Source organism: Mauremys reevesii, linkage group 12, assembly GCF_016161935.1.
Source record: "Mauremys reevesii isolate NIE-2019 linkage group 12, ASM1616193v1, whole genome shotgun sequence".
Classification (NCBI taxonomy): domain Eukaryota; kingdom Metazoa; phylum Chordata; order Testudines; family Geoemydidae; genus Mauremys; species Mauremys reevesii.
In genome coordinates this window covers 12765829-12789785 of record NC_052634.1, presented here as the reverse complement: position 1 = coordinate 12789785, position 23957 = coordinate 12765829, and the positions used below count along the sequence as shown (strand labels likewise).

The following is a 23957-nucleotide window of genomic DNA, read 5'->3' as shown; positions in this document are numbered from 1 at the left end:
CTCTGAACATTTCGTTCTTTATTGCTGCACCCAGAGGGCTTGGGGCACTTTGTAAACCTCGCTGATCTGATCTCAAGGTCCTCTGTGAGGCAGGGATTGTTGTGCCTATTTCACAGCTGGGGAAACTGAGGTGCAGAAAGGTGACTTGACCCAAGTTGCAGTGGGGAAGGTCTAGGTTGGATATTAGGAAATACTATTTCACTAGGAGGGCGGTGAAGCACTGGAATGCGTTACCTAGGGAGGTGGAGGAATCTCCATCCTTAGAGGTTTTTAAGGCCTGGCTTGACAAAGCCCTCGATGGGATGATTTAATTGGGGATTAGTCCTGCTTTTTGAGCAGGGGATTGGACTAGATGACCTCCTGAGGTCTCTTATAACCCTAATATTCTATGATTGTGCAGGAAATGGGTGACAGGTTACCAGATTTGGTCTGAAATTCTGACAATGACAAGGCTGCAGAGAGGAAGCATGATCCAGTGCTTAGGGCGCGGACTGGAGGCCTGGGTTAAAGTCCCTGCTCTGCCACAGATTTCCTCTGAGACCTTGGGCAAGTCACTTAATCACTCTGTGCCTCAGTTTCCCATCTGTAAAATGGGGTAGCCCTGTCCTACCTCACAGAGTGTTGTGAGGGTCAATCCGTTACCCATCATGTGGTGCTCGGATACTCTAGGGAGGGGGGCCAGGTACGTATATCAACTAAAAGCTTGTGGATCGCTCCAGAGGATACCAACAGCCAGCCAACCTTGTTGCAGCACCCCCCTGGGCTGAGCTACAGAAGAAAGCTGAGTGCAGCGGATGACAGCTGAGCTACAGCAGGGTGAGTAACCCTATGAATCTCTATCTGGTATCGGCCTCTGTTCTCCGTGCAGGGAAGTGTGATGGCAATGCTCTCAGAGAGCGGGGTTTTCACTTTCCCAAATCTGCCCGTCATGAGGAATTGAAACAACCCAGCGGCTTGCCGTCCACCTTGGTACGCGCTGCTCCCTGGGAGCTGCCTCCATGGCAGTGGCTTGAGATCCCTGCTCGAGCCACACCTCTGATCATGGGCCTGGGGAGCGGAGGGAGGGTTAGCTAGTGATCTCTTGGGCTGTAGGAGCATCCTGAGCAGAGCTGGCCAGAAAGTCAAATGTTGACGTTAGTGCTGCTCAAACCTGGGCTTCGGCCCATTGTGGGGATGGCACAAACCATAAAACTTGACTCCAGCCCTGGGCTTTGACTGGCTGCCCAGTGTGCTCACGTACCTATTAGCCCTGTGATCGCCGGACGGCGGGTTGCTCTGTAGGAAAGAGCCTTAGCTTGCTGCACGTGACATGGGCCTTGCCACAGGCTGGCGCGGTCACCGATGGCAGCGTAAGGGATGTAGCGGGAAGGCTCCGTGATGTGAACTGGCTGTTTGAAGGGGATGCCTGGAATTCTGCACTCAGGGCCCCTGCCCATTGGCACGGAATGGGCTGGTGCAGAAAAAGGATCTCCTGGAAGGGCCTTGATTTGTGACTGGAACAAATTGGATGCAGGTTGTCGGGGCGCTGCCCCTTGATTCCCATGCACCAGGCCAATCCTATACCCTAACCCCAGCCTCCTTCCTCCCTGCAGGACTTGACGGGTCTGGATCCTCATTCCTGGATGGGACCATGGGATTGCTCGTCAGACTCTCAGCTCAGGTAAGTGGAACCCACCTCCTATCTCCTGTGGGGGGCTCAGGCCCCGGAGGCTCCCTCCTGGTTGGAATGTGTTTGGCTTGCACCAAAGGGAGGCTGGATGGCTACGTGGCAGTGGAGGGCATTATTGGTATTCCAGTAACAGCCACAGGCCCCAGCCAAAGTCAGGGCTCTATTGTACTCAACCCTCTACAAACCCAGTAAGAGAGACTCTGCCCCAGGTAGCATCCAGTCCAAATAGACAAGAAAGAGGGTGGGAAACGGGGCACCCAAAGGTGGAAATAGAACCCACGTTTCCTGACTGTGGTGCCAATGCTCCATCAACTAGACCACGTTCTCCTGCCCTTAGTCTGAATGACTCTTCCTCAGCTGTACTCACCCTGCAGTTCAGTTTCTGGGGCTCTCTGGGCTTGGGGTGGGTGGATGTGCTTTTTGTTGCTCCCCCTCCCTAGCTAGTGCTTCCTGTGGGTTTCCTTGCTGGGTCCTTCCAAGTATCCAGTTGTGGGAACTTCCTTGCTCGCCAGCCAGGACTGAGCATGGGGGAAACGAATGCCTTGTTTGTCAGCAGTGCGCTCTGTGGAGGTGACACACACAAGAAGGGAGGATAGAGTGTCTCTGGGCTTGTCTGTGTGCGGAAGTTACTCCAGAATAAGGCAGGGTGTGAATTTAATATGCTGTAGCTATCTTGGAGTAAGAAGTTCCACATGGAGAGCTATTCCAGAATAGCAATAGTAGAATCCTTATCCTGGAATAACTCTGCTGGCCAATTTCCCCATGTAGACAAGCCCTTAGAGTTTACCAGCATAAGCTTTGCTGTAATGAAGCACTGTGACATTAGGTGGCAGTGCAACCCACAACCAATTTAGGATGGATTATAGCTCAAAACTCTGGTAGTGGGATGGGAAAGGCTGATTAGACCCAATCTGTTTGCTCTGCCACGGCAGAACGTGGTCCACAAACAGAAGAGCCGTTGTGCTATTTGGCTGCGAGCTGTCAGCCTCCACCCCAAACCCTGCTTTGCCTCCAGCATTTATAAGGGTATTGAAAGGGGAGGTCGCACTCAGAGGCTTGCTGTTTGAAAGAGGTCACCAGTGTAAAAAAAAAGTTCACAAACCACTGCCCTAGAGGAAACTGGAGGCCTTGTATTTCCTGTGACTTCTGAGAAGCCCCAGCAGCCTCTTGGAATTGATTGGATATAAGGTAGTGTCTAAATTGGAGCTGGCAGCTTTGGGCCTGATCCTTCTCTTGCGTACACCAGTAGTTACTCCAAGGGTACCCCGGCTTTATCTCAGTAAGAGGCAGTGTTGGCCCCTCCTGTTTCAAACATATTCAAACACACAGCCCCTCCCCAGCCCCCTCCCTCCCTATGAGGCAGTAACATGGCTCAAGAGGCTGCTGGGAGCCTGAAATACAACTGCACTGGCTGAAATCTGAGTGGATAGAGGCGGTTTGGGCCAGGAGGAATTGCATCTTCTTTCTTTGAGTAAAGAACTCTAGAAAGAGATACCTGAGCTTTTCCCCTCTTACCTTCACAGTGGCATCACTTCCAGCCATTGTCATCAACATCGGCCTGGCTCTGCCGCCTGGACCCAGACCCAGCACTATTGAGGAAGATACGGACCAACTAAGGAGCCTTCTTGCCGAGTAGGTTAAAGCTGAATTGTGTTAACGGGCATTCAATCACCTCTGGGTACAGGCAGCAATAGAATGGGTGACTACATGAGATGGTGATTTTTTTTTGCCTCTGGCTGGTTCAAGTCCAGCCCATGCTGGAAGAGATGCAAAGTTGCTACCAGCTGACAGTTGTTGGCTAGCCTACAAAATGAGTTGGAGGGTTTACATTACAGATTCCACTGGAAGACTAAACCAGTGTTTGAGAAAAATCTGTGTGTCAAAATTGGGGGAAAAAAAAATCAGTTTGAGAGTTTTTTATATTTCAGGTTATAAAAAAAGAATGATGTATTAAAATGAGTGTGGTCCTGCATGACCATGGAGAAGGAACTTTCACTCCTAGCAGAAAAGGGAGCTCAAGCCAGGTCATGCTTCACAGCTCTGCTCTGTCTGTTGCAGAAACCGAATGTTTCTTTCTAGGGCTGGTACCTTTCACCAGCATGAACCTATTTTGAGCAGTTTTAAACACGCAGAAGAGATTAAACACACTAAAAAGTAGAGCCACTGCCCTTTAGTATTGGAAGCATTTATTTACATTTTTGTAAACTTTTAGAAACATTGGAATAAGCTGTTTACAGATAAGCCCTCTCTTTTAAACCGTATACAAGCCCCGTGTAAAATCCATTCTCTCAATCTTTGCTCCCTGTGCTTCTGAACTCTTCCATCAGCTCTTGTGAAGGGCAAGGTGCCGTGCTTAACAGACACAGTGAAATCTACTCCGAAGAATTTAAAGTAGTTCAAGGTTTCCTATCTGCCTTGGAGCTCCCCTGCCACTTTCTGGCCTTTTATGATCCATTCCCTCTCTTTTGCTTTGGGGGTGGTGGGCAAAAAGCCACCCGTAGCAGCAACTATGAAACTCATCATACACAGCAGTGGTGTCACAGCCAGAGTAAACCCATCTTTCAGTTACATTTATAACAAGAGTTGATCCAAAACTTTCACAGAGAAGTGATTACATTAATTAGCCCTGAACAGCTCTCGGTAATCTACTACAATCATCTCCTCCCAGAGCTAGTGCGAAAACAGCAGTGGTCTCAGCTACCAGGCACTTAGTAACCTAACAAGCTGTGTGCTTTAAACAGGACAGGTGCTAGCTGGAGCCAGTGAAGGTGGGAGACTGGGGATGAATGTGGCCCCCAGGCATCATTGCTAGAGCCAACACTTATCTTTTTATCTAAGCCTGAAAAAATGTGAGGGGAGGAGACTGGAAGAGGGGAGGTGGTGCCAGCTTGAGGCAGGAGGGGGGGCAGTGCCCCTGGCTCTCCATATCCCCACCCCTGCTCCTCCTAAATTCTGACCCCACTTCCTCCCCGGCCCTGCCTCCTGGTCAGGCTGGGGCTGCTTCTCAGCTCCCTGCTGCCCTTCAACTGCTCACAGCCAGTAACAGCCACCATGCTGGGGGACCTGGCTCTGAGGCCAAGAGAACCTTGAGGAGCAGGGACCAGGAACCCAGGCCAGAACAGGCAGCTGTGGGGAGTCCCAACCCCTCCACCTGCCCTGCACAGTGCCTCCCAATGGGTGGAGATGCAGGGTCAGGAGCTGCTCTCAGCCCCCCGTGGCTGCTGATGGTGGCACTGCCTTCAGAGCTGGGCACCCAGCCAGCAGCCACTATGGGGTGCAATAGTTCCTGCAAGCTTCCCCCCTGCAGTGCAGCCCCTGCTCCCACGTGGTGCTTTAGTTAAGAACCTCGGCATTAGCAGCAAGTCTGTCTGTGTGGCCTGGAAAGATTTCAGTGTCTTTTTCTTGATTTCTTTCCAGTCTAGTGAGAAAGGAGTTAGTGCTATGAGAACTATACCCAAGTGGCTGCGGTAAAGGCTGAGAGAGAGGGAATCCCAATTCAATATCTGCAGCTGTCAGCTTGATGATGATCTTGGGGGCATAAAACCTGCAAACATACTTATGGCAGCACCAGCTGTAGAGGAAGCTTACTGGCTACCAGCAGAATAAAGAAGAGCGAGAACCTAAAGAGAGCAGAATTCAAAGACAGATTTTTGCAGTGGTGGTTTCATCTCCCCAAGCCTGGGGGGCAGCACCCTGGCCTCAGCCTGAATGATAGAATGAGGGAAACTGGGTGGGTTGTGCTGCACTGAGCAGCTGAACTCTCTGGATCATAAAGAATATGACCACACCGATGCATGCCAGCCCGATCACCACGGCGAGGATGTTGATGGTTCTTGCGGTGTCAGAGGCGGACTTCGCTCCTGCGATATCTCTGCGTGCTAGGCACTCCTCCACCTGGGGACAGAGGCATGGGCTAATTAGTGACATCTTGTAAACTGCTTTCAGATCTGTATGTCTTGTACCTAATGAACTGACTTCCCCCACAACAGGCAAAATAAGATCTGTCTGGCACGCAGGTAAAAGAGAAACAGGACCAGATTCTGCTTGGTTATAAATCTAAAGTCGCTCCACAGATTTCACTGGAGTTACTTTGGATTTACACCAGCAAAAATGAGTGCAGAAACTGGCAGAGTTCAAAAGCAGCCCCTTATTCTTAGATGTCAGTTTTTGGGCACTCAACTTGAAACCCCCTTTTGGCTTCAGCGGTGCTGAGTACGTAAGAGCTGTTGGGTGCTCTCTGCACCCCTAAAACTAGTCCCTAAGGTATCAAGCTGGGCAGACAATCAGGGGCTGTTCCTGAACATTTAGGCTTGACTGACTTGTCAAGGCCATGCAGCAGTCTGCTGCTCTCCTGCCTGGAGACAGAGGTGCTTCATGCTTGGGTAGGTCAGCTCTCCCTCCTGGGGTGGGGTGATCTAAGTATCAGAGTGTGGGGCGAAATTAAGGTTAAATGACTTAAAGGGAAAAGATTTGTGTTACAACTACATTCTATCAGGGGATCAAAAGTCTTAACCTCTCAAAGATACTGAGTTCATCTAGCCCAGTGGTTCTCAACCCGGGTACATGTAACCCTGGAGGTACACTGAAGTCTTCCAGGGGTTACATCAACCCATCTAGATAGTTGCCTAGTTTTACACTAGGCTACATAAAAACCACAATCAAAGTCAGTACAAACTACAATTTCATACAGACAGTGACTTGTTTATTCTGCTCACAAATCTATTTGCAACAGAGTTCTGCTGAAATAAGCCAGCGGTCACCAGAACAGCCAGGTTGAGCAACAACTTTGATGAATGAACCATTTAACTGAAAGAAACCCCTTATCTGGTCTATGTTATCCTCCCGTACACTAACCTGACTGTTTCCCCGCATACATTTTAATATCTTTTAGTGCTGGTGAGAAGGGTTTGCCAGCCCAGGAAGCAGCCGTGCAAGACTCCAACTCTATTCAGTCAACATGTTTCACCTTTAGAGTGACCCACCCTTCAAACCAGTCCCACACACACAGGAACAAATGAAACTTGTTCAGACCTGTTGAAGTTTCCATGAAACACGGTCAGCCAGTCATACCCCAATCCAGCAAAGCGCAGTAGTGTCACTGAAGTCTCAGTGGCTTCCACAAGGAGTTTATACTCGCGCTTAAGTGCTCTTCTGGATTAGGGTCTTAGCGTGTGTCTACGTTCGGGTTGAAGCCACCAGGGCAACTACACTAATGCAAACCTCGAGCGTATGTGTGTTGCACCGATGCAGTGCACTCTTGTTTCATATTACACAGCGTGTTTACACTAGCTTATATTTGTGCAGCTGAGACCTTAATAGACCTAGCCAAACTCTGGAACAACAAGCAGGGCAGTGAGCTGTAGTGGCCAACCAAGGAGTATTTTTTTAAAAAAAAACTAACTTTGAAAGGGTCACCTTGCATGTAATACACAAACTAAAATGCCCCAGTGTCTATTTACAGATTGTCTCTCTCGTCACTGTATTTTAAGCCCTGTTGCTTCCTGTTTTTGAAAGCTTTATGGGTTAGGCAGAAGCCACTGAACTCAGTGTGGGTTTAGAAAGTTTTTACTGCTCACAATAGATCCGGCATCCATTGGCAGCTGGGAGGAGAACAGAAAAGGCTGTTGGGAAAAAACTGCGCAATGCAGTGAATTCCAAGGAGGGAGCTAGAGAAGATGATTTTAAAATCAGTTTCCCATCCTATTCCCCATCCCTCCATTCTCAGGTCCCAGTTAGTCAGCTCCTGCCAGGATCCTGCCCCACAAGCTGCCTGCCCATCAACTTATGGGGTCAGAATCAGCAATGTCAAATCAGATTTTTCAAACTCAAGCATGTTGAGTGATTGCACCGTGGAAGGCATCAAAGGCCTGGCCTTCCCCTCTAGGCCATTGCTTCAAATCTAGTCTAGGTTAGGAGCAACCACGCATGGTTACTTCGGCTGTGAACAGTCTGCACTTGAAACCAGGAAGGCTTCGAAGCAGAGGAACTGCCAGGTTCCACTCTGAACATCCCCAGGGGTGGGCTCGATCTAGCTTTCCTTTTGTAGTCTGGCTGCCCCTTTTGAATGACTGTTGCCTTAAAATCTAACATCAGAGGCTCCCAAGTAGAAGTGTAACTACTAATGCATCCCACCAGCAGTTATCTGAGTATCACAATATTACTGCACCAGGATTCCCACTGTGAAGGCCTGGGTGATAACCTGGCAGCTGCCAGGTTGACCTGCCTCCCATGAGCGGTGCAACTCCAAGGAGGTGCAGATCACAGAACCGAAACCTCCCAGTAGGCACTATCCCAGGGTGATCAAAGGGAATGTCCCCAATGGCAGCGTAATAGGCTATTGCTGGGGAAACCCTGCTCTGGTCACCATGTAGCCTCTGCTGGGCACCTCTTTGTTTAAGGAGTCAGCAGGGGGCTAGGGGCTCTCCTGCTGTGCATGGGAGTCCTGGTCATGCTGGCATATCCAATGCAAAATAGGAGGTTAGGGTGGATCTCGGGTCATCTTTGTTTTGGAGGGGACTCATTGTGTCCAGAATCCTACTAAAATGATAGGAAGATACAAGAGTTTAATCCAGCTGCTGTGTGCAAGAGGTTATTCTGCCATTTCTTTGCTTTTACAGTCAATCGTCTACTCGCTTTAGCTACTGTTACAGGTAACTGTGATTACAGGGAGTGGGGAGGGGAATTCCCCTTGACTGTCTACAGGCAACTTTCTCTCCTGATTGTGGGTCACACATGGCAATGGAGGGAGGGGGAGTGTTGAGCTGTCACTTGTCTAAATTAGACTTGTAAATATTTCTTATTCTGGACACCAGGCCCCCAGGAATGCACCAAGAAAAGTCAGATGCATCATCAGGCGGGCTTGGAGGCTGTCTGAAACAAGGCTGCACTTGAACTTCGCCACTACTGTGGGTAAGGAAATACAGGACATGATATTGGAGGCAGCCGGCAACCTGCTAATGCCCAAGGAGAAGCTTACGAGATTTCTCACAGCTACATCCCTTAAGAGGAGGCACTTGCCAAGAGGAACAGATTCAGGGATCATCATCTTTGGTGCCCCTATACTAACTACAAGGGTGGAGTTGGACCATCTACCACCTTGACTTGTTCAGTGGGGCTGAGCAGACTTCTAGAACCAGTTGCTGACAGCCACCACACCCACTTCCATGTGTACGTGACCATCTTGAGCTAAGTGAGAAGTCGGACATGCGTTCAAGTCAGGGTGTATTGCTTGCACTGACATGATACAGTCCTGATTTAAGAATCCTGTATGGGAGGCTGCTGCCATTGGCTTGATTCTTAATGTTACCCTCTCACTGTACAATTAAATCAGAGTTGAAAACCAGGGGCTGTGTGAAAGTGTGGCTCTAAAAGGCTTCATATTGCTTAGTTCAGGGCAAGATGACTATACCTGTAAAACAAGGTTGTAAGGTCTATTTACTTTGCAGCCCTGCTGCAGGAAGTCTTTCGCTCTTAGTAATCGGTGTGTCGGGTGTTAATGGGAGAGTTACTGTCTTCACGTAACCCTTAAGCAAATGAAGCACATGGGTCATGAGCTGAGCAACTCACTTAACCAGCTGTGCAAAGTCCCTCAGCAGATGCTCCTAGGTCCTGGCATAGCACTGTCAAGGTGCCGCACGCCTTGCTGTTCTACTGTCAGCGCAGGTAGCGTCCACACTGAAGTGTGACAGAGGTGCCTCAGGGTTTCAAGTGTAGACAAGGCTGCACAGCTAGTCAGTGGGACAAGAAGCTAGTGGGGCTAAGTTCTGAGTCTCACCCCCCCAAAGTAGCCACCTTCACCACAAGGGGGAAGTTTCAGATCAGGAGAATTTGAAAATTCACACAAGTACACTTTAAATTTGGGGAATTCTTTTTTTTGCTATGAGAGTTGAAAGCCTAATAAAGCTTTGTCTAGAGGCACAGTTGTCTGTCAGATGAAATATGATCAATGTGTTGATTCATCTGCTCTTTAACAGGGCATTATTAAAGATCATTGGGCCCAAGAGAGACTTCACACCACTTTACCAGGACAACTTAAAGGCTGGTCAGCCAGCCATCTCTCTAGCCACTCCAATATGAACAAGAGACAAGACAGGCCAATTAAAGTTTTACTAGGCCCAGCTGGGTTCTTCCTTAGGCAGAACTGTCCCTCCCTTATTACTTGAAACCATCATGCTTTTGTTAATGTGTAGCTAGTTACCTGAATAAATTAAGCTAGCACAATTGCTTTGTTGTTAAACCTAGAATAAATGCCCTTTCAGTATCCAGTCACCATTGTGTTACACTTCTGCAAAGGGCTTGAGTAATGTGCTAAACCCAGAACTAAAACTTCCCCAAATCCTAGGGTAGGTTAGAGCTGAACTTTCCAGCTTCTGCCTCTCTCTAGAAAACCCCTATGACAACTTGGGCTCACTTGTTGCTTGGGCAGTGGCTAAAAGTGTAGAGGAGGGTGACTTTGTGCCAAGGTCTTTCAGAGTCAATAGACCAACGGTCTAGTTGAGAAAACCCAACTCAGCAGTATTAAACAGGTGGGAGAATTGCCTTCCTTGCTCCCAACAGACAGTGCATAGCCTGGCATGTTCAAATCCCAGCAGATAAAAGGGTAGGGGGAGACTTCTCTGCAGCTCCCTGGGGTGACCCACCTCAAAGCATGAGATCTGAATGTTTATGTCCGAGTTTGCATAGTTACAAGCATGTGTGTCATAAAATCAGCACTCAGCCCTTAAATGTCCAGCTACAGAACTAAGGTACATCAGTGAAAATGCTATGCCCGCTTTTGTGTTAGTGAGTTAAACTTGGAAGGAGGATTAGATTTGTAATCAGTAAATGGGGATTTCTCTGTCCAAACACAGGGAAAAAAATATTTCCATTGATAATTGGAATTTACAGCTAGTCTATGTGAGAAATGCTGCTTGAAAACTTGAGTTTGATTTAAGGACATTTATTTTGTATATTTGGACATGTGATGTTGACAGTTTATTTCTGAATCAACATCTACTGTCATCGTCCGACTCCACCCTCAGAACTTCCTGCACCTGTGAAAATTTTAAAATCAGGGGAGGGGTAGAAAGCCTTAATCCATAATTTTGGGCAACCCTGACCATTTAAATAGACCAGAAATTGCTTAAATAAACTGGTATATATCCATTTTTTTAAAAATGGAGAATCAAGTTCAACCAAGTCTGTAGACAGAACACAAGTTGATACCACGCCATGCTCTAGAACTGATTTTCTAAATATATTCAGGGCTGTCTGCCTTTTATACTGCCTGGGGCTGTGAGAACTTAGCCATTCAGTTTCTCCATCAAGATAAAGGTTTAGATGAGGTCTGAGAAGCAAGGACAGACCGAGTGCTAAGACAGCCTACTTGGTATGCTAAAGCAGACCTTGCTGCAATATTCTGCATAAATGTAATGGGCCATCATATTGGGTAGAGTAGAAGAAAGCCACATGTAAATTGTAGAGCACCAGGTTAATGCTGATGGCTGCCTATTCCACATAACCGCGCTAGCATTCTCTCTGTCAGAGAGAATTTGATTTCAGCAGCCTGGAATTTTCAGACTCTATAGCTAGATAACTAAACCTGTCACCTACAGTTTGGGGGGGGGGAGGCGTGGTCCATGTCCATTCTCAGGTGAGAAGCCCCTGACAAGCCACTGCTGTGGGAGGTGATGGAGCTGGGATTTCTCCAAGGCTGCTCTTCCAGGACTTTCTTTTGGGGGTTCCCTTGCTTCATATAATTCTCCACCTAGTGGGGATCTTCAGATTTCAGACCCCAGAGCTGCTCTGGCAGCTATAAGGGAAGGGGAGCAATCTCCTCCTCCTTCACTCCCATAGCAGGATGTCTTGGGAGGCTACAAGAGTGGATGAGGAAGGAAGGGGTGATATTCTACCTTTTCTCCAGTTTCCTGGCTGCTGCACTGGGTGCGCTTGCACAGCTCCACTCCTCCCTCAGCTTTTCTGGCTTTTGAGTAGGGGGTGTCTCCTACTCTATCCCTCCTGCAGTCTCCCCTTTTGGGCCCTCCTACCTAATGACTAGACTGATGCTTGTCGCTTTCACCTTGACACAGGCTTCTAAACAGCAGCAGTGAAAACTGACAAGAAGTGGGTTTGTTTTCACTATGGACAGCTTGAGAGAACTCGGAGCTGCAGAGTCCAGAGCCATAAGTCTGCAGACTCAGGATGAAAATACTGCATTGATTCACACATCATTACCAATCAGAAAGCTTCCTGAACAGTAAGAAAGGATAGATTTGTTTTTTTAAAGCTTAGATTCTGCAGAAACTGATCGTCCTTGCCCTCTGATTTTTTCAAAGCCAGCTAAACAGATAAAAAGAACCTGCCTAATGCAAGTGTTGATGGAGAGGTAAGTGGTGGATTAACAGAAGAACAAGCGCTACACCAAGAGGAAGACCAAAAATGTATTGAATTAGAAAGTCAGCAGCAAAAGTTAAACTCATTGGGCCAAATTAGGTCAGGGTGAATTTGGCCCATTTATTCCAGTAAGTGAAAAATCTGTCTGATTGCACAAATGCATTCTGGGTGTGTTGTTCTATCATTAAGAGAGACAGATCTTAAACTATTGGCTTACAGGCTTTTCCAGTAAAACATCCCCTATTCTAAAGCTTTGCAATTTTCATGCTTAGATCTCAAAGTGTGGAACTTTGGCAGGTAAAGCAGCATTGTCCCCACTTTACAGATGACAAAACCGAGGCCAAACAAAAACTTAGGTGCTGCTGCTGCATCTGCCACTGGGTCTCCTGATTCTCAGCCCCATACCTTCTCTGTTGCACCACATGTCCTAGTCATGCAAGGAAATGCTACAGCATTACAAAATCATTATTGAAAATTAAACTAGCATTGATTTGTCAATGAAAATCAAGTCACACAAGGCTTACAATCTCTCAGCTTGTTCCCAAGAGTGCTGAGCACCTGTCACTCCTACTGAAATCAGGGGGAGATGCTGGTATTCAGCAATGTTCTGGATCAATCCCAGACACAGCACTGCAGAAGATATTAGATGTAATAAACACAGGGAAGTAAGTAATTCATTGCCATTAAAAGATACAGGTAATCAAAGATATGGGGAAAAGCAATTGAGCAAGTGGCTTAAATACAGAGCAGAATAGGGAAAGATGTAGATGGCAGCTCTGTGTGGTTTCATTAAGTACAGAATCAGAGCAAGATGCACGATAAGGGAAAATTAAGGTTAACAGGCAGTCTATAATTAAGCGTCTGTACAACAGTGCTAGCAAGTTCTGAAGCTCAGTGAATTCACGGATTCTTAGTTTCACAGTAATGAACTGGGCTGAAACATGAAATTGCAGCCTGTTGCCAGGGACCTGACGTGCTCAGCAGGATCAGAGCCTAGATATGAAACCCAGGAGGGACAGGGCAGATGTCTGTAATGAAGGGGTCATCCTGAATTGAAACTGATCTTTGGTTTGTGCACCACTCCCAGGGGGTTCCTCGCCATTGTAAAAAGATGCCCTGCGGCTGCATGTTCAGCGTATGCAATAGGGATACAACCAAGTCCTTTAAGGAGCACCCATGGTCAATGGGAGAAAACTAGCTGCATTAGGGTGAAGACTTTCCAGTGCCTTAGGGCGCTGCTCAAACCCCACAGCAGTGGGCTGAAATGGATACCATAACTCAGTGGAGATTTGCTCCCTGGGGTGAGGCGCTTACGGAGGGTTTCCTGTCCCAGTAGGGGGTCTCTGAGGGCCAGCCCTTCAGGGGCATATGAAGGGCTATTCAAGCCCTTACCTTCCTCTGAGCCCAATCCTACTGTCTTCGCTCATCTAAATACTTCTGTAGCCCCCATCACCACCCCAGTAACTGACGGGAGGTATTTGCATTTTACAGATGAGGAAGTGCATGACAGATCCTTTAAGTGCTACATTCCCAAAGGGACTTAAAATCCAACAATTAGGCCCCACCGACATGCACAAAATCCCCGCTCAGCTGCTGCTTACTCCTCTAGGAGCCTAGCGGCCCCCGCAGGAGCTGCCTGGAGCCCTTGCTTGTGCCCAAGCCCTGAGGGGATTCTCAAGCGAAGCGTTGCCTTAGCAATCTCGCTTGGGTGGCCTGCTCAGGTAGGTGTGCTGAGCATTCTTCCCCCGCCCCCCCCACACACACACACGACAGCCGGGGGCAAGCAGGGTAGGGATTTTGGGGGCAGGTGTGCATCCCTGGAATACCCAAGTACCCAGGGGCAAATGCCCCAGTCACCAGGCTACTGTGGAACAGTTTCAACCACAGAGATTGAGACACCTACCCCGCAGCCAGGTGGGATGGACATTTTCCTAGGCTCAAGTTTCTGCTCCAGATAAGGTAGCTCTAGGATTTGAAAACAGGACTCCCACATCCCAGGGGAGTGCCCTGCCCCTAGGCTATTGGCTGTATGGGGGTGCATCTGTCTGTCTCCTCCCCCCAAAAAATGGCTGACCTGATTGAGAAGACTAATTCCAGGAGAGAGTTGATGGCTGAGACTCCCCAGTGAGGTTAGACACCTTCCTGCAGCCTGTCAGGTACCTACAGACCCAGATCCATGGGAGTTAGGCGCCTAAGACCCTTTGTGGATTGGGCCGTAAGCCCCACTCCTTTTGTCTGCATCTCACTCCCGGCTGGCCTAGGCAGCTCCCTGTTCAGAGTGCCAGCTTCTGAGAATCCCTTTCTTAGGGGCCTAACTCTCCCCTACAATGCACCTGAAGCCTGGATGCCTAATGTGGGGCTCTGAATTTCACTGGGCACCAGGACACCTTTTTTAAGTCTAGTCTTTAGGGAGTCTGTGGCAGAGCCAGAACTGAACCCAGATCTCCCGAGTCCCAGCCCAGTGCCTTAACAAAGCCACGCTTCCTCATCTAAAGTCCTGAGGGGTTAGATCTGTAGAACGCTGCGTAAAACTCATTGCTGTGCTGCTTGGCAACAGTTTTCTATTTCCTTTGGATCAGTCCACCTTTGCCCAGGTCATTCCTGACGGTCTAAATCATGAGGCAGACAGGAGATCAACAGCAGATTCCACCAGGTACGTGATGGAAGAGGAGAGGGCACGGGGCCTGTGTTTGGCCAGAGATCCTCAATTCAGCCAGTTGCTCAGGGGCTTCACTGTCTAAGCAAATCTCTCACCAAGTCATTAGAGCCTCCACTTCATAGAACACCCCTGATAACAACCTTTGCCAGGCTCTAGCACCTTCCTTCCAAGCTTGTCCACGTGCTGTACACTCAATAGCGGCTTAAGCCTCGTGACGTTCCTCAGGGGTTAGAAAAGGAGCAATGCTTTACAATAGCCCAGAGCGGTGAAATAACTGGCCTGAAATCTTCTCTCCCACCAACAGAAGCAGGTCCAATAAACGATATTCCCTCACCTGCCGTCTCTCTAATTTGCCTATGATTATACTGTCTGAACACCATGCTGGAGGGAGTCCCAGTCTCAGCTCTGAAAACTAGGCCCCCCGCCCCCCTGGCATTAGCATTATGACTTAAGACCTTGAGCGGTGTGGAAATGTGATTGGTTTCCCCCCCGCCCAGGGAAAATAAAGCCACAACAGTGAGTTATTCAGATTCCTTCCTGCTATTCTGCCCCGTTTCCTGTGTAGAAATCACAGAATTACCGGCACGGGTGGGCGAGGTCTCCGCTGCATGACTTGGAGCCTTTCATTAGCTTGTTTGTACACGGTGAGGCAAGAGGTTAGGCTGAGCACGCAGCTGCTGCTGGCACTTGCTATTGCGACACTCGGGAGATTTTGACTTGGCAGAGGAGTCCTGATTTTTAGGGGCCAATGGCCCTTCTTGAAAAGTTTACGTCGCTCGTCAATAAACAGGGCCTGGGGCAGGGGCAATACTTGTTCAGTTTAAAACCAAACTGCTGCAGGAAGTGATTTATCCAGAGGTCTTGCCCCTGCTGTACAACTCCCCCCCCCCCACCCCCAACCCTGGTTCCTAGCACACATTCAACCTATTACAGGTGCCAGTCCACCAAGGTAGGCAGGTTACCATTTTACACACTGCATCACCTAGCTCAGTGGTGCTCAACGCAGAGGTCTTCTGGGGGTTACATCAACTCAGCTAGAGATTTGCCTTGTTTCACAACAGGCTACATAAAAACCACTAGCAAAGTCAGTACAAACTAAAATTTCCTAGACTATGACTTGTTTATAGTGCTCTATAAATGGAACGCTGAGATGTAAATACCAAATGATTTATTTTATAATTACATGTGAAAATGAGAAAGTCAGCAATGGTTCAGTGATAGTGGGCTGGGAGGCTTTTGTATTTTTTAGGTCTAATTTTGTAAGCAATTAGTTTAAGTGAGGTGAAACATGGCCCAAAAGGGTTATTTATCTTGTGTAGTGTGTGTGTGTGTATATAATATTTTTGTTTGAGGTTGACAATGTAACCAAATGGTTCCTGTCTATGCTGTATTGTTTCTTCAGAAATCTTAACATTTAGATGAACTGTAAATATAGTGATATCACTGTATAGCAATCACCTGTGAATGGTGGAAGATGGCAAATGCCTTATGTTAGTTCATTACCAGTGATGCTTAGGAAATAGCTGCCCTTCAAAGTCTTGATGATTGCCTGTTGTTGGTCTAAGGATTCCATACCATCAAGGGAAGGCCTGGAACTGTATAAAGGTGTCTTGGGTTCTGATCCTTTTTTATCAGATCTGCTTGATGCAGGGGAAGCTTGAATCCTAAGTCTGAGCTCTCCAGTCCCACCTGGATCATCCTGAATATGACCATTGAACTATAAGCTATGGGCTAACTCTGAAAGGACTTCTTGAAGCTACAAAGCTCCCCATCTCTACTATAAAACTGATCTCAGAATGGTACTCATGTCTGTATGTCTACTGATCTTTTAACCAATACTCACTTTTCTTTTTTAATAAATTCTAGTTTAGTTAATAAGAATTGGCTGTGTATCTCTGGGGAAGATCTGGAATATTCATTAACCTGGGAGGTAATGTGTCCGATCCTTTGGGATTGGTAGAGCTTTCTTATATGATAAGATTTTCAGTGATCCTCATCATATTTGACTTGGGTGTCTGGGTGGAGTCCTAAGGCTGGGTTGCTGTGTAACCAGTTAAGTATTACAGAACCTGTTTTGAGGCTAGCTTAGTGGATTTAAGTACAGGAATGACCACCAGCTTAGGTGATTGTCTGCCCCATTCTTTGGGGTTCACCCTAATGGAGTGACCTCAGCGTGGCTCCCTGGGACCCTGGTCACAGCAAGACAAAAATCAGACTCCTGAAAGGTGTCTAGTAGTCCGGAAAGGTTGAGAGCCACTGACCTAAACTGTAAGCTTTTTGGGCCCGAGACTCCCCCGCCCCCAGGGTCTGTCCAGCGCTGAGCACAATTAGGCACTACCCTAATACAAACAATTATTAATAATTAGACTCAAGCCAGCTCAGTTGACAGTGCTTAAAAGAGCAGCAGCCCTTCTATCCTGGAATTCCCAGAGTCGATAACAATGGTGCAAATTCTTCAGTGTTATTAATGTCTGGTAATTTTGGCCAGATTTACTGAGCGAGAGAGAGAAAGAACCTACAACAGTGACTGAGCCCATCCAGGTTCCATGATTCAACAGGTCCCAGAGTGGCAGAAGCTGCAGCTGGAGGAGAGAAAACTGCTCCTGCAGGGGGAGGAAGTGGAGCCCAAAAGGGCTTGTTGAACAGGAGCAGCATCGCCAGTGTAGGGAGAAAAAAAGCACAATGAATGGGGAGCATCAGGGTCAGCTCCACGGAAGCACAGCGCCAGCACAACAGCACTTCCAGCGTGAATGGGACCTCATTGCAACAGAGGAGCCAGAGACCTAGTGAACATAATGGCCATACTGGGTCAGACCAAAGGTCCATCTAGCCCAGTATCCTGTCTTGACTGTGACCAATGCCAGGTGCCCCGGCGGGAATGAACAGAACAGGTAATCATCAAGTGATCCATCTCCTGTTGCCCATTCCCAGCTTTTGGCAAACAGACGCTAGGGACACCATCCCTGCCCATCCTGGCTAATAACCATTGATGGACTTATCCTCCTTGAATTTATCTAGTACTTTTTTGAACCCTGTTATAGTCTTTCCCTTAACATCCTCTGGCAAGGAATTCCACAGATTGACTGTGCGTTATGTGAAAAAAATACTTACTTTTATTTGTTTTAAACCTGCTGCCTATTAATTTCATTTGGTGACCCCTAGTTCTTGTGTTATGAAAAGGAGTAAATAACTTACTTTCTCCACACCATCATGATTTTATAGATCTCTATCAGATCTCCCCCCTTAGTTGTCTCTATTCTAACCTGAAAAGTCCCAGTCTTATTAATCCCTCTTCATATGAAAGCTGTCCATACCCCTAATCATTTGTGTTGCCTTTTTCTGTACCTTTTCCCATACATCTTTTTTGAGATGGGGTGATCCCATCTGCATGCAGGATGCAAGGTGTGGGCGTACCATGGATTTATATAGATTCAATATGATTTTCTCTTATCTATCCCTTTCTTAATGATTCCCAACATGGTTTCCTTTTTTGACTGCTGCTGCATATTGGGTGGATGTTTTCAGAGAACTTATCTACAATGACTCAAATCTCTTTCTTGAGTGATAACTAACTTAGACCCCATCATTTTATATGTGTAGTTGGGATTATGTTTTCCAATGTGCATTACTTGGCATTTATCAACACTGAATTTCATCTGCCATTTTGTTGCCCAGTTTTGAGAGATCCCTTTGTAGCTCTTCGCAGTCTGTGTTGGACTCAACTATCTTGAGTAGTTTTGTATCATCTGCAAATTTTGCCACCTCACTGTTTACCCCTTTTCCTAGATCCTTTATGAATATGTTGAATAGGACTGGGCTCTGTACGGATCCCTGTGGGACACTGCTATTTATCTCTCACCTTTCTGAAAACTGACCATTTATTCCTACCTTTTGTTTCCTACCTTTTAACCAGTTACCAACCCATGAGAGGACCTTCCCTCTTATCCCATGACAGAGCCTTTGGTGAGGGACCTTGTCAAAAGCATTCTGAAAAAAAAATCTAAATACACTGTATCCCCCATGCCTACATGCTTGTTCACCCCTCAAAGAATTCTAGTAGATTGGTGAGGCATGATTTCCCTTTACCATGTTGACTCACACCCAACAAATTGTGTTCATCTATGTATCTGACTATTCTTTACTGTAGTTTCAACCAGTTTGCCCAGTACTGATGTTAGGCTTATCAGCCTGTAATTGCCAGGATCACCTCTGGAGCCCTTTTTAAAAATTGGTGATCCAGTAAGTGGGGACAGAACACAGCATGCTGACTCCGCATGGAGAACAGATGCGGACTTGTTGCCCCAGTTTAAGAAGGGGAATACCAATGGCTCTCACCCCCTTCGATGCCATGTAGGCAACTCCCTCTGTGGAACATCTGCCCTGAGCACAAAATGGCTGCCGCTCTCTGCACACCGAAAATGAGCACAGGAGTTTAAAAGAGTGACACAGAAAACAAAAAGCACCACAGGTTCACATCTACCCACCCCACAGAGGAAAAAGGGGATACAAAGTGAAGTCCCATGACTACGCTCTCATACATGCTCCTACAGTAAACTGGGACCCTAAAGCGGCTCATATGGTCAGATTCAAAGAAAATTGTTGATAATTGATATACATTGTTCAGTTTACATGTACAAGACAGGGAAAAGACCTTCTCATCATGGGATGCATCAGAGCACTGTGCTGAGCACCAGGCTGTCGGGTTTCCCCCTGCGGATCGGCTTTGTCTTCCCACTCTCTTACTGGAGGTAAAAAGCCATAGCAGCCTACAGCCAAAGGGCCAGGCCAGTCTCTGAGGATTATGATCAATTTAAAGTGGCCTTGCTCCTTAAATTCCCCAGGCTGATTGGAAAAGATCTTGGGAGGGGTGGGGGCCCTAAAGAATAAGGGGAGGACTTAGAAGGAGATGGCAACTCAGCTGGGGCATTACCTCTGCAACTGGGGCAAAGGCGGGGGGGGGGGGGGTCTCTTCCAGAGAGGAGCTGTATGAAATGGTTGGGTTGGAACAGGCTTAGAATCTGTCCCCCCATGATGTTACAAGCATGGGACCCAGGTGGGGGGGAATATGCAGGTGCAGCTCAGCGAGGGGAAGTGGATAATCTTAAAAAGGGGAAAGGAGGCATCCCCAAGCTGACTCAAAGAGTTAAAACCCCTCCAGTGTCTGGGAACTGGTCACAAGTGAGCAAGCTGCCCAGGTTTCACGTGCCAGAGGGCTGGCCGTGCTGCACGGTTGGCTAACATACTGACCGTCCAGCTGGAGAGCCAGCCTGAGTGGCAAAAGGTCTGGCCTTTACTAGGGTATTCAGCCTTGAAGGGGAGGGGAGTTCCACAGCATGCGTATCGGGCATACAATGTACATGTGTCTGAATTCACTCGGCCATCTGTGCACAAGTTCTCTTCCTCATGGGAACAGAAAAACCCAATCCCCCAATGCAAGTTAAGGGGGAGACATTTTAGGGGTGGAAGGACACTAGCCTGGCTGAGACTCTAGTAGAACCCCCAGGGGTCAAATCACATTAACTGCGGGAAGGGAGACAGACATGGGGGAAGCTTCCAAAGATAGGACCATTTGCAGAGACCCTTAGCCCAGACCCCAGTAGAGATCCCTCAGGACTATCAGGGGCCATTGCAATTGAGATTTCCTAAAGAGGTGATTGATTTGGCAAGCTTGGGGCAAACAGAAGGCTCTGTTAGCCCACAGGAGCTAGGAGGAAGGTGGGGGCAGCTCCTCCTCACTGCTTGTAAAAAGCGGGTCAGCTCAGAGCACTTGCACAATGTCAGGGAAATGGGAGAAACGTCAGAGCGAGAAAGGGGAAGGACTTTGGCACAGGGCCCCACAATCTGCATCAAATTGGCTCTGATGCACAAGGCCAGAAGCAGTGGCCCAGGGCCAAGCCACTGCCTCCCATTACTGAGGGTTACGCAACCAGGGATTTCTAGAGAGGACACAGAGTTCTGACCCATAAGGGGATGGGCACAGAGAGGACTCTGGCTCTGGAGAGAGCCTAGAATTGCTCCCCAGGAAGGAACAGGTTTCCTCATACAACACATACAGCCCAGGGGTGAGGACGGATATCCTGAGAAGGCATACCAAGAACTGGGAGGTGGGGGGGTGGATCCTTCCCAGCCCTGATTTTGGGTAACCAGAGCCCAGCTGGCCGTCAGGAATGAGGGATCTCATTCACAAAGAATGAGAAATTTGCTCACACACAAAAGTTACTCATAAAATATCTCTGTCAAGACATGCTCCAGCTGGTCTTCACCCAGCACAGTCTCAATGGAGGGGAGCTGCCGTACAGAGATCTGCACAGAGCAACTCACATGTTCTAGAACGGTAAAGTTCTGTAGCCTTTCACAATGTCCACCTGCAAGGCCATCTCACACCTGAGAGCAACAAGCAATCTTGCATACCCCTGGGGCTGCTCATCTAAGGCTTTTCAGCATTGGATTTCCCAGTTCTCCACGTCTCAGCATGAGGTGCAATATTTGAACCTTCCTGCAGTTTTTTGGCACTCTGGGGGTTATAAAACCATCTGTCTGTCAGAATATGCAATTATTTCATCACACTTGGGTCACTTTTACCAAAATGAACAACAGTCTAGTTCACAGATTCCCAGACAAGGGCCAAAAAGAAAACATTCAAAAGTCGCAACAAGAGAGAACTTTTAGAGGCCACAAAAAATGGCCATGGAGTGAGTCATTGAGACTGAGGCCACCTTTATGCCAAACACTTTGGGTTGAGGCAAGTTACATGGATATTAAGGCCTGGCAGTCAGTACGTGACTGGGGCACGTGCATACTTGACTCCTTGCACGCTGCAGGGGTGCTTGTGTTGATGTGCAGGGTATGAGGCTTAAAGGGTTTCCGGCAGCTTAGGACCCCCCCCCCCCGCCAGTCGTGGAGGTTCAGCAGGAAATGCATCCCCAACTCCCCTACAGCCACAGGAGTATTAGAAATACACAGAATGCCACTCACTCTCCCCTCTGAGGAAGATTTCACAAACTCAGAGCCCCTCCCCATCCCCTAAAGCATGCAGGCCAGCTGTGCTGCTTCAAAGGATAATTATTAAAAACCAGCACCGCAGTCTGCACACCATGGTGAGAGGAGGCAAAGTTTGCTGGGAACAAGAAAACACTACTTAAAAAATAATGATCATGCACTGAACTACAACGTCTTTAGAAACTAGCAGGCTCCCTTTGCACCCGTCCTGAGTTAAGGGAAACAAACGGGAGGCTTTGCCCCGAGAGCCCAAGCACAGGCAGGCTGGGGAAGCTGCGGTTTCTGCAGCACCAGCAAAGAAGCTGGTGGAGGGGAAGCTGGGGGGCTGCTACCCCCGGGGCCAGGCTCCCTCTCCAACCTCCGGGCGCTTCCCAAGGAGGAGCCAGGGGAGGTTTTCCTGGGGAGCGGCCCTGCGCCCGGGGAAGGGGCCCCCTTACCTGTCCCGAGTAGAAGACAGCGACCAGCCCCAGGGGCAGGCAGCAGCACAGGATGTTGAAGATGGACCAGTACTTGTAGGAGGGCACGGAATCGAGGTCGGGGATCTCCAGGCGGGCGTAGGGCACAGCGCTGGGGGGGTCCATGGCTGGGGAAGCGGCAGGACGGGCGCAGCGGAGCGGCAGAGAAGGTGCGCGGGGAAGGCGGCGAGCTGGGAATAAAGGCAGAGGGAAGTGGCCGGATCCGCTCGACCCCTCCCTTTCCAGCGCCGGGGTGTTCCCACGTGAGGGCCCTGGGCCGGGAACCCGGCCAGGTGCAATGTAATCAGCGGAAACCTGCGGGCGGGGCTGGGCGCGTTTTAATTAGTGCTGCAGCGCCGGACCGTCCCGCGGAGGAGCGCCCCCTGCTTCCAGCCAGCGCGGCAGCCCCAGGCAAGCACAGATCCGGGGGGAGCGTGGGAGGGAGCAGTAGGGAGCTCACCTGGCCCAGCTCCGAAAGGCGGCCCCTGACGGGAAAAGACCGAGGGGAAAACCCCTTAAAGGGCAAGGCTGCATTACAAAACGAATTGCCCCCAAGTTGCCTGGCGGTGCAGCCACTGGGGGGATTTAACTGGCTTTTGCACGTCCACACTGCGCTCCTTGTGTCGGCCGTGCGGGGCCTCCCCAGGAGCGCTTGCACCGATTTCACCGCCAGCGTGCGCCATGGTGAGATGGCTTCTGAACGGCAGCGCGGGTCGGTGTCAGCAATGCAGGGTGGTGTTATGATGTCAGTGTCGTGGGCAAGTTACTCTGGTGGGGGGTGACATTTTAGTGTAGACTCTTACAGAGTGAGGTCATCAGCTGCGTTAGGTGGACCTCGCTCTGCAGTGTAGATCGGGGCAGGCTCAGATGCTTAACTTGTTTCTTGTGAGCTTGTTAGATACCACAAAACAATCCAGGGGAGCCAGGGGCCTCCTGTGTAATCTTTAGCCTTGTGGTTAGGTCCTCCCCTGTGATGCGGAGGACCCTGTTTCAATTTCAGCTTGGAAAAGCAGTGACTCAGGGGGGATGTGACAGAAGTCTATAAGATCATGAATGGGGTGGCGCAAGTAAATAGGGACGTGTGATTTAGCCCTTCACCTAACCCGAGACTCAGAGGTGACCTGATGAAATTAACAGGCAGCTGCTTTAAAAGCACCACTTCACACACACCGCACTGTCAACATGTAGGACTTGTTGTCAGGTGACATTGTGAAGGCCAACACTATAGGCGGGTTCAAAAAAGCATTAGCAAGGTTGTGGAGGATCGGTCCATCAATGGCTAATAGCCAAGGTGGGCAGGGATGCAGCCCCATGACCTGGGAGACCCAAAACCTCTGACTGCCAGATGCTGGGCAAGGATGACAGAGACCAGATCCCTTCATAACTATCTCCTTCTGTTCATTGAACGTCTGGCATTGGCCACTGTCGGAAGACAGGTTACTGGGCTAGATGGATCAGTGGTCTGACCCAGGCCGGCCGTTCTTATGTCCGTAACCACTCTGCCTAGTGAGGAGAAAGGATTTGAAGAGGGCTCACCTACCGCCCAGGTAAGTAAGTGCCCTAATTATTGGGCTGTGAGCTACTGTGATGGGAGCTCCTCAGTCTTGCCTATGAAGCTGTTCCACTTTCATTATTCATTATTCGGCCCAGGTAAAGAGTGAGGCTCCTGTCTAGTCCAGCAGTTGGGCTTCTCCAGTGGGTTATGAGTGCTGGTCATTCAAATATACTTTCTCCCTGCTGAGGGGCAGAGGGTTTGAAGAGGCCTCTCCTGCAGCCCATATATGTGGCTTGGTTATACCGCTAT

At 48.7% G+C, this 23957-nt stretch overlaps 1 protein-coding gene and 1 long non-coding RNA gene across 2 annotated transcripts; one reads left to right on the top strand and one right to left on the bottom strand.

Annotated features, from left to right (window-relative positions):
• The first annotated feature begins 3189 nt into the window (after window positions 1-3189).
• On the top strand, window positions 3190-9011 carry LOC120375686. Its single transcript, XR_005586689.1, has 2 exons — window positions 3190-3301; window positions 8482-9011. It is a non-coding gene; the product is annotated as an uncharacterized LOC120375686 (long non-coding RNA).
• Window positions 3839-22478, bottom strand: LOC120375684 (dispanin subfamily A member 2b-like). Its single transcript, XM_039496493.1, has 2 exons — window positions 22136-22478; window positions 3839-5563 (listed from the first exon to the last, which is right to left on the bottom strand). The coding sequence occupies exons 1-2, from the start codon at window positions 22277-22279 to the stop codon at window positions 5369-5371; spliced, it is 339 nt and encodes a 112-aa protein (XP_039352427.1). The 5' UTR covers window positions 22280-22478; the 3' UTR covers window positions 3839-5368.
• Between the last annotated feature and the right edge of the window lie 1479 nt (window positions 22479-23957).